This window comes from Cherax quadricarinatus, chromosome 11 (genome assembly GCF_038502225.1).
Source record: "Cherax quadricarinatus isolate ZL_2023a chromosome 11, ASM3850222v1, whole genome shotgun sequence".
NCBI lineage: Eukaryota > Metazoa > Arthropoda > Malacostraca > Decapoda > Parastacidae > Cherax > Cherax quadricarinatus.
The window spans coordinates 55,433,848-55,445,068 of NC_091302.1; the positions used below are offsets into that span (position 1 = coordinate 55,433,848).

General features: G+C 37.3%; 1 protein-coding gene across 1 annotated transcript; it reads right to left on the reverse strand.

The window, feature by feature from the left end:
- Positions 1-835: 835 nt before the first annotated feature.
- On the reverse strand, positions 836-10,703 carry LOC128687583 (voltage-dependent anion-selective channel protein 2). Its single transcript, XM_053775105.2, has 3 exons — positions 10,584-10,703; positions 5,902-6,105; positions 836-1,785 (listed from the first exon to the last, which is right to left on the reverse strand). Exons 2-3 carry the CDS (start codon positions 6,098-6,100, stop codon positions 1,136-1,138), a joined length of 849 nt encoding a protein of 282 aa, XP_053631080.1. The 5' UTR covers positions 6,101-6,105; positions 10,584-10,703; the 3' UTR covers positions 836-1,135.
- Positions 10,704-11,221: the final 518 nt, after the last annotated feature.

Sequence of the window (11,221 nt, forward strand, 5' to 3'; positions counted from 1 at the left end):
AAGGTACAAGAGAAAAGACCAGAGAATTTACGAAACATGAGACAGGAATAAAATTTAAACGGCATAAAAAAAAGCCTTCAAGTAGGGGTAATAAACATTAATTTTAAATAAAGCATGTACTAACAGGGAAGAGAATTTAATAAACTTAAATTTACCAAGGCAATTCAAGTGCTTAGATACAAGTTCAGTGTTTGGGGCAAAATTATTTTAAACAGGGGGAAGCACTAAACCCACAAGGGTCATAGAGTATGGCAAAATTATAAACAATTGGTTGATAATTAATATACATATGGTATCAGAAGCCTGATCAAACCTTTGAGCAACACTGAAGCATTAATGCCAAATAATACATCTTCCTTTTCACATCTATTGTATATACAGTATACACTCTTCACACGAATAACTCGAAGTTACAATGGAAAAAATTCAGTCAAAACAAATTTGTAATTTCCAATAAATAAGTGAGACTTTTACAACTGCTTTGTATTACATGCCAAGTCTCCAGTACTGGTGTGTTAAATAAAAACAAAATTTCTAATATACAAATATACTATGTATTTAATCCACAGTAAAATTATTGTAATAATGAACTATCACAATGTACATTTCATGAACAATGCAGTTAGACAAAGTTTTGAGTTAATGTGCCAAGCATACTTCAACATATGTAATTAAAAATACTAGTCAGATATTCATAATTCGCCCATGCATAAATTATGACTAATGAGGTGACTTATAAAACATGAAGCATTGAGATTTGAATAAGTAGGCACAGACCCTATTCTATACAATTTCAATGCACCCAAAATGGAAAATGTTAAGAAAACATATCAAAGACCATTTAAAATTTATTGACATTTCATGAAGACAGATCAACTTCACAGCTGCAAAACGAGTCTTCAACTCGTTGCTGCCACCCATGAAGATAAAAAATATTTAATGTACAGTCGGTCATGTAAATGTTTAATGTACAGTGCTCATTTACACTACTGGAATCTAGGACTTAGCATATGTGGGCACTTAACTGTAGAAACAGTTCACCCCACAGGAGCCCAGTGCCCATGGCTCTTCACCCTCTCCAGAAATATTCATCATATAATGGCTGCAGGACCCCAGCAGCTACATCCTTAAGAAGTTAGGCTTCTAGTTCCATGGCCAGGCCAACTTTGTGTCCACCCTGATTGAAATTCTTACCATCAATGAGAGTTGATAGTGTCAGAGTAATGCCATCACGCACCTTTTGCTGGTAGCCTAGGCCAACCTGAGAGTTGTTGTTCACCTTGGCTCGCAGTGCAGCATCCTTGTCCAGAGAATATTTGCAGCCAATGGAGAAGCGTGTAGTGTTGGATCCAGCAGACCAAGCCAAGTCAACAGCACCCTCCAAGTCAGGATTAATTTTGTGGAAGAGGGAGCCACCAAATTCAGCTCCATCATTGGCATACGTGTGAAGAATGAAGTCTGGATTGGTAAATCCAACAGCGAAGTTATTTTTGGTGAGCTTTGATTTTGCAGTATCAAAGGACATCTGATAACCAACAAGCCAATTCTTGTAGCTTGCCACAGTAGCACCATTGACTACTGGACCACCAAGATCTAATGTGGAATCTAGGTTAACAGACAAAGCATCAGTCTTGTAAGTAGATTTAAGCACTCCAGACTTCTTGCCTGTCTGTGGAGCAAAGGTGGTGTTGAGAACAAGCTTGAGCCCCTTGGCAACCTTGTCGTCCAATGCAACTTCTGTGTTCAGTGTGTTGTCTGTGTTCCACTTCTCCGTAAAGGTCAACCCTGAAAAGTATTGCCCAGTATTACAATTAACAAATCTTCAAAGAAAAATGCACTGCTAATAATAGTCCTGGATAAGAATGTATATTATCAGCATTAAAATAAAAAACTATCATAATTATAAACAAAGAGTGGAGTTATAAATTCATATTGAATAATTAAATTTCGTAAATACAAAAATAACATTTAATTTTAGTCAGAACATTAAAAACACTTTTCTGAAACCTGTGTTCTGTGGTTTTATGTTCATGCATAAATATCACAGTACATAAACTGTTATGATCATTAACTCTTTCACTGTCTAGACCCCTGTCCTGAGATTTGTCCAGTGTCCAAGAATAAAAAAAAAAAAATCTCGTGACATGGTAGAGAATCTTTCTAGAGGTAATAAAACAAAGCACAAAATCTGATGGAAAACTGACAAAATTACACTTTCACAAATTCTGCCATGTCAGCGAATTTTTATGCATCGGCAATTTTGCCCACTGAGTCCTATTTTAGGCCAATTACATTGTTCCAAATTCTTCGCTCTTTTGCTATGTCTTCCATTTTATCAATTGAGCACTAGAAATTGCTCAATCAACTATTTCAACTACCCAATAAAGTGATAAGAAATTGGTAATTTGGCCAATTTCACACAAATTTCAAAATATTCCAGTTTCAAAATAGGGTCCAGAATAAACAACAGCAGGCATTCCTGGCACTAAAATAACACTTCCTCTTTTCTTTAGTTACGTTCCAACGCTTTACACATGAATACCATTTTTATTTTTTATTCAAAGAAATTTTATTTACAAAAAAAAAAAAAAAAAAAAAAAAAAAAAAAAAAAAAAAAAAAAAAAAAAAAAAACTTATGCAATACTGTAATAATTGTATAATTTATATCAGTGCATTCGTAAATGCATAACAGACCCACAAATTGATGTGTATTGGACAAGTGACATGATACGTTTACTCTTGAATATCAGCAAAAATCAAATACATCCACTAATTTGAGCTCTATTTCAAGCTATTTCCAGTCCTAAAATCAATCAAAATCATCTCTATTTCTGTTATATATCTTCCATTCTATCAAATGAGATCAAGATACTGAGAATACACCGCAAAGTTGATACTTTAAACCAAAAACACTTTTTTTTCTCATTATGCACTGTGTGCTGCAGGTTTTTTTTTATATGGTGCACACTTACTGCACAGACCCATTCTCTCATATCTAGCCCCCAAATTTTCTGCTTACAGCTTATCTTGAATGAGATGAGCTCATGGCGTAGTACTATGACGCAGCCAGTTAAGCGGTTAAGCAAAGTTCATTCAAGCTAAACTGCCTTAAAATTTTATTTAAAGACACGTCCTGTGGCCTGGAAGGCAACGCTCTTACTTCACACACCGAGTGTCCATCGTTCAATCTCTGGCAAGGGTGGAAACATTGACCATTTCCTTACACCTGTTCCCCATTCACCTGCCAAGTAGGTAGCTGGGTGCAAACTGACTGGTGTGAGTCATCCTAGGGGGACAAAATTTAAGGACTCCCAATGGAAATAAGACAGTCCTCGATGATGCAATGACTGTGGCTAACCCTCCGAGGTTTAATATCCGAACAAAATCTCACATCTCTGACGTACAACTTAATCCTATGCAACTTAAAATCAACACAGATCTAACTCAGTACACAAGGCATGGTCCTAGCACCTTCACCTATTCTCAGCTACATATCCTTTGTGGACAGTGTCAAAGTACAAGTGACCTCAGTAGAAATATTAGATATAGAAAGGCTTCAAAAGAGCAAATGAAAATAACATTGCTCAGTGATGACAAATTTCAGTTCTTTGATATGGAAAGAATGAACTTAATACCAGCACAATACAGAATACAGGGAGACCATCTCCAAATAAACAGGTAGACTTAGGATAAATACTGTCTGATAGTAAGTCATTTTGAGAACAATAAACCTAATGCAGCAAAGGCAAGAAAAAAATATAGGGCAGACAATGAGAGCTTTCAAAAGAAAAATAATGCAAATGATAGTTCTACTTAAATTGCTTGTGCTTTTAAATCAAGAATATTGCTCTGTTCTCATAGTTCTGTTCAAAGCAGGAGTTACCAGAGCTAGACAAAGAATTTACTGTCTGCATAGTCAAAGCAACGAAACTACTGGAAATACCTCAGTATACTTGGAATGTACTCCACGAGGAAAGTGATACGTGAAAATATACACCTGGAAGATGAGTAGGATGTGTAATAATTAGGTATCTTCAGTCAATAATTAGGTTTCTTCAGTCAAATGAAGAATACTTATAGATAACAGTAATGGAAATGGGAAGTACAATGCCTGCACTCTAAAGGAGGGGTTTCGGGTTTCTTTCTTTTTTGGGTCACCCTGCCTCGGTGGGAGACAGCCGACTTGTTGGAGAGGGGGGGGAAAAAAAAAACAGTAATTGTGGCAAGGAAAAGATAATGTGATGCCACCAACCATGAAGGTTGTATTGTAAAAAATTTTCATAATTACACCTGAAAGGCATTAGAAGACCCTGCCCCAAATCTTCAAATTACCATAAACTTTCTGGAGATATGGATGGAGGTATAAAATGAATTAAGAGAAAAGCAGAGATGCCATAGGCACAATAAGAGAGCACCATCAACATTCTTGGCCAAAGAATTTTCAACCTACCAGCAGATATCAGAACTGCTAGAACAAATCAAGTCTTTAAAAGTAAACAGGATTACTACCTGGACTAGGTGTCCGATCAACCAGACTGATGGCTATGTGGGCCAGAGGTCCAAAAACAGCAACAGACATAATGAACAGGTACAGAATGAGGAAGCTTGGCCAACCATTGGGCTGGTAGGGTAGAAAAGCCCTCAAAGTCAGCCAAAAGTATACAGGTTTTATCATCATGGGTAAGCACTTAGTTTGTAGCTGTCATACAGCACCTGGGGAATGCGAGACAATCAGCTTAGAACCAAAAAATGAGGAGAGGTTCAATTATTAGTTGAATCAAGGCACCTCCCTAGAAGAAAGGTACTACGTTAAATTGTTTAACTGTACAGTAGTTTAAAAAGACATAAGCAAACATTATGGGATACTAGTATTATTATTATTACAAGTCAAAAAGAAGTGCTAAACCTACTAGGGTCATACAGTGCTGCTGGGTAGGAATTGATGCAGGATCAAAGGATAGTAATAGTGGAGAGGCCAACAAAGGTCAAGTTAGGAAGGGCTGTAGGAAGTGCTAAAGGAAGGATTACCAAAGTTTGTGTAATAAATCAGTTGCTGTCAAAAAGTCAAAAAGGGAGTCTGTCAAAGGTGGGGCCATCAGCAATAAGGGAAAATAAAGTAAGGGTGTTAGAGTGGTGACATCATCAGAGAAAAATCCTGTGTGCTCGTTGACAGACAGGACAGTCCAATAGAATATGGGAAATTAACACAATTAACGAAGTGGAACAGGACACCTCTCCATGAGATATCCACGAGTTAGAAGTGTGTGTCCAATGCGAAGACGCGAGTGTTGTCTCCCAATCTCGGTATTGAGGACAAGAAGACCAGAAGCCCAAACTTAGTTTGATAAAATGTAATGTGTTCTGAGTCATTATCAGATCAACATTGTTGCCAATGGTTGCAAAAATGAGTAGAGATGACAGCAAAATAGTCAGAGAATTAAATAGTACCTCTATATGAACCTGGTAGGTCACTTGACCCTTCGTATGTTAGTAGTGATTCAAGTCACATGACTGACCTTCCCAAATTTGGACAAGTGTTTCCTCACTTGTCTTTCAACCACCTGTCCATATCTATTACCATGTTTTATACCACAACTATAGTACATGTACACTACTTTAGGTTAGATAGTGGCATCTTCACTTTAAAAGTGGAGTGGGTGTATTTAAAATTCAGTGGTCAATAACCTAATAAATCTGTGCCTTCCCAATAGTTCAGATCATGAGTAATTTTTCAGGTCACCCTGCCTTGGAAAATGGTTAAGAAAGCCACACAATGAGGAACATGTTTGTGAATAATTAATTAGGTAGCATGGACCACTAGTACACTAAAGGAATGTGGGCAATAAGCTCTTTATATAATGGGTATTAATACAATAAACCAACTTAATACCAGCTACTTACCATGTTCTTTCACCTTGTACTTGGTCTCAAGATTGCCTGCAACTTTACCAGACTCCAGAACATTGGAGCCACCTGCTGTAATCTCCACACCAGTGGCAGTTTTACTTTTGCACTCAAGTTTGAGGACGCCAAAATGGAAGCCTTTGCCAAAGACATCTCTGGCAGACTTGCCGAGGTCAGCATAAACAGGAGGGGACATATTTTCTGGAAAAAAAAAAAAAAATTGATAAATTTTGGTAGATTACCCTTATCTATTTGCAACTAAATGTTTTCACAGTACAGTAGGGCCCCACTTATACGGCAGGTTAAGTTCCAGGCTACCGCCATGAAGTGGAACGCCCTTTTTTTCCCCCCCCCCACTTACAAATGCATATAAATGCTAGGTAAGTTGATACTAACTTATATTAAGTTAGCAATAGAACTAGGCATTAAAAACAATAAAAAACTAAAATATGTACACATAATACACTCATTAATCCTTAAACTGTCCAAACGTAGATCTATGTTTACACGCGTAGCGCTACAACCTTGATTTTTGCTATAACAAAGAATGTTAAAAAAATGTAGATCTACGTTCGGAGCACTACGCAAGCAAACGTAGATCTACGTTTGGACAGTATTTATGGTAAGAAATCACTTGTGGTAAGTATTGTAGCCAGCCAGGCCACCCCACCCCATCCACTTAACCCGTAAACAGTCCAAAAGTATATATGTTATCTACCGTAGTGCCCCAAATTTTTTGAGAAAAACAGAAAAATCATTGGTTTTTAATTGGAAAAAAGAGCATATAGTACCCAGGCATCCCCAATTATTTTAATATGGCACACAGTGAGTGCGCACACCCATTCTCTCATGTCTAGGCGACTCAGGCTTATCGTGGCAATGTTAAATGTATGACACACAAAACGTACATATACGTTTGGGGCACTAGAGGTAAAAATGTGTATATACATTTGGACCGTTTACGGGTTAACATTTAAAGCATCCCAGAGCGATAATATGCATATGCAATTCACTCATTACTTACCTTAAAATATTTCTAATATTAATGTAGGGCGAGAGGTAAGCAAACGAGATAAAACAAATAAACGAGAAAGAGAGAGAGAGAGAGAGAGAGAATGAGTAAATGAGAGAGGACTGACGGGCAGAGGATGTAAGCAAACACACGCTTGTATTATACCATAATACATACATTTTACATTATGTACAATGTAAAGTGTTTTTATTATGATAATACAGTGGAACTTTGGTTTTCGTATGCCCTAGTTGGTATGTAAAACTATAGTTATTCTCTATAAAATTTTATTTTTGTTAATACTTGTAATAAGAAATAATGTAAATCCAATTAATCTCTTCCAGATAACCAAAAATATTAACAAAAAATTATATTTTATAGAGAATAACTAGTTTTACGCACAAACTAGGGCATACAAAAACCGAGGTTCCACTGTTATAATAACAATAATAATACTAATAAATACAATATTGTTTAGTTTCCAACACAATGCAAGCTTTCTCTAATAAATAATAATAATAAGGCCGAAAACCAAAATATTTCCCATAAGAATTCATGTAAATACAACTAATCCGTTCCAGACACCCAAAAATATTAACCAAAAAAAAATACATTTTTTAAACATTAACTATAGTTTTACATACACAAAACAACGAGAACTAAATAAAATAAATAAATGAGCATTTAAATTACTATTACATACCTTTATTTAAGACTCTTGTTGGCTTATGGAAGACTTCAGGTATCAAAGCCCTCTCTGGGGTTACTTTTTTCTTTTACTGCCACTAGGACCAGCGTGAGAGTCACTGCACCAGTCGCACAAAAAACTGTCCAGAGGTGTCTGTTTCTGGTGTCTCTAAGATTTGCCTAAAGTGGGACAAGGTTTTGTCACTGAACATGTTGCAGATATGGCTTGTTTCAGCTTGGTTAGGGTGATATTTCTGTACAAAACTTTGCAGCTCACTCCACTTTGCACACATGTCCTTAATCACTGAAGAATCCATTCTCCCTTCTCTCTTCCTCCTCCTCCTCTAAAGCCATTTCCTCAGCTATGGTCTGTTGCTGTTACAGATGAAGGTCTTGCAGCTCTTCCCTGTGGTCCTCCACCAACTATTCAACATCCTGGCCACTCACATCCAACCCCACGAACTTCCCCAAAGACACAACAGATTCCACAACAGGCGTAGGGTCATCAGGGTCAGCCTCCTTGTTGAGGACACATTCTGGTCACAATTTTCTCCAAGCAGAGTACAAAGTCCTGGAAGTCACTCCCTGCCAAGCCTTACCTATAAGGCTTATGCAATGGAGGATATTAAGCGATTCCTCCAGAACTCTCTTAGGGTCAAGTCAGTGTCAGAGGTCACTTCAAAGCACTTTTGAAAGATTGCTTTCCTGTTGACTTTTTTGAAGTTAGAAGTAACCTGCTGGTCAATGGGCTGGATGAGAGGAGTGGCATTAGGAGGCAAGAACTTCACTGTTATAAAACGGAAGTCCCTAAACAAATGGTCTTCTGAGTCTGGAGAACGAGCAGGAGCATTGTCCAGTACCAGGAGGCACTTAAGTGGCAATTGATATTCCTTTGCTTAAAATGTAGATCTATCAGAGCAACACTGGCATCAACATGTGAGACAGGAAATGAGTTAACAAGTAAACCACCATCTGGACTTAAGGGGAAGAATACATTATGACATTCTAATTAATGGTGTTATAACTGAAGGTTCACAATTTCAGTAAATTAAAATATACAGTACTCCAATTAAGCACTAAACCAGAGGGAGCCATAGTGTCAGTGAAATTATAAGCAGGAAAATTACTTTTTCCCATAAAAGCTAATTAATATTTGGGTTATTTTTAAAGTTTTCTGGCAAGGGCATCTGATTACTACCCAGCAATATCTCAAGAAACAATACTTTGACATGTATGCCATCTCAGGACCAATGAATAGTAGTGTAAGAAGAGGTTTAGATTTTTAATCCTGAGGGTTAGCAGTCACGATAACCAAATAAAGTGTGTCACTGGGGACCGTTGGTCAGATTTCCACCGGAGTCCTTTAATCTCATTCCTAAGGATGCGACCTACAACGGGCAACTAACACCCAGGTACCTATTTGCTGCTAAGTGAACTGGGGCAGCAGTTGTAAGGAAGCATGCCAATGTTAACCCTTGCATGAGACTCAGCAATCTTCAGTCCCTCAGGCATGTGAGCTGAGGACACTAAAAACCAAGTCATGAGCATTAGTAAGGTCAGCTTCTTGTTCCACTTATTATTGCAACAGTTAAAAAACACACATCAATCACTCCTTTTCTGCAGCTGTTTTATTATTAGTTACTCCATACACCTGATACAGATGGTAATAAAATAGAGTAAACCAACACATTAGGTAATGATGTATACCTAGCAGTAAATATGTACCTAACTACATTTTTACTTGGGCTTTGCATACATTCCCCCAATGAAAAGCAGGGACACCACATGTACACAGAGACAACACTAAGTGTCTGGGGCCCAAGACTGTTCAACTGTCTCCCAACATACATAAGGGGGATTACCAATAGACCCCTGGTTGTCTTCAAGAAGACACTGGACAGGCACCTAGTCAGTACCTGACCAACCGGGCTATGGTTCGTACAGCTTGCATGCGGCCAGCAGTAACAGCCTGGTTGATCAGACCCTGATCCACCACAAGACATGGTCTCAGACCGAGCTGCAGGGGCGTTAACTCCCAAAACCCTCTCCAGGTAATAACCTTCAGAATTTTTTTTTACAATGGTCTTAAGAGCATACAGATACTATGGGGAATAAAAAGTGGTTTATGAAGATTTAACCCAATAAGGTAAAAACCTGAGAGTTTGTCAATTTTGTTGCTGTGGGTGACATCCTCGAGAAGAACCCTAATGGAAATAATCCATATTTTACTCTTGCATTACCTTTGACTTAATAATCCTAGTGGTTTCATTAACTCTTAAGGATGTCATCTTTTAAGCATTAATCCTAAATTTACTTTACCTATTACTGGTAGATTCAATTAATGATGACAAATACAATTCCTTGGATCAAGAGCCTACGACATCAAGAAATCTCTTGAATGGCTAAAAGTTTATACATGTTTAATTTAAACTAAAACAATGAATTATCTAGCAATATCAATGTACTCAAGAAATGTATATTAATTTTGTAAGTTATCTTACGTACTGATCTCTGGTCTTAGTACAATAACCTTCCTACTAATGTACTTCTTACTGATATACATATAATAAGCATATATACAGTAAATAAGAGCGAAAATTCCATCTAAACAACCACCTGCTTAGCCTTTATGGCTCACCTCTCAGTACCACAATAGCGTTAACTCCACTTCAGTACCATTAATACAGGAAATATTTTACTAAAACGAATAAGAGATATAATAAGAAAACTACGTAATGAACGGAGGTAATATGCTAGAGTGAATGACTACAAGGCTTTGATATAGCAATAATTTCACAATAGTGAGGCTGGAGCCGGCTTGAAGGCGTCGTCTGCTGCACCACTCCCATCCACCAGCATCATTACTCTCTAACACACTCTCATACACACACCATGCCTCGATATACTAGTAGATAGGAAGTAGTGAAGTGTGTAAATAGTTAAGTGATGAATGTGAGGGAAGAAATAATGTAATATTTACCCGACTGTGGCTGAGGTCTTCACACGACTCAAGATCAGCTGGGAAGGGAGGCCAGAGGGAGCACATGCAGCATCAGAATGGATAAACTGCACTCATTATTACCTACAAGCTACATGATTTTTTTACCAAGATATATTCAGTATGCTACATATATTTTTAGAATAATATTAGGTTTAAAAAATGTGCAAAATACAATGATTTAAATTAGTTTTTTTTCCTTTTAGGGAATGGAAATAATCTCTGTTCCTTTTACTAATTCATTGCGAATTATCTCAAACTAAACACAAAAACAGACTAATTATATAATTCAAATATATAAACGTCATGATATTTCCAAAAAGGAATTAAACATAAGGTTGAAATTTATATATACATATTATATAATAACCTCCACAGTTGTGGTTGCATTGACTGGCTGCACAACAGGGACCACACAACCTCACACACGGGCTCCCAATTCACCCTCAATTACTTAATAACCCGCTGCTTTTGAAATAATTCACGTACGCCTGCCTCTTGTATATTATGTCAGGTAAAAAAAATACCTTGGCTCATCATGGCACCTCCATCCGTGTCTATTGTAGTCACTCATCTAATTACCGGGCAGACCCTGGGGCCTTAACCTGACTGGATCTTGT

Bases quoted from the DNA above. Each gene is read 5' to 3' on its own strand.
- LOC128687583 (XM_053775105.2), bottom strand. From the start codon at position 6,100: ATGTCCCCTCCTGTTTATGCTGACCTCGGCAAGTCTGCCAGAGATGTC. The intron at 1,786-5,901 runs GTAAGTAGCTGG...AATACTTTTCAG, and splicing joins GTACAAGGTGAAAGAACATG to GGTTGACCTTTACGGAGAAG.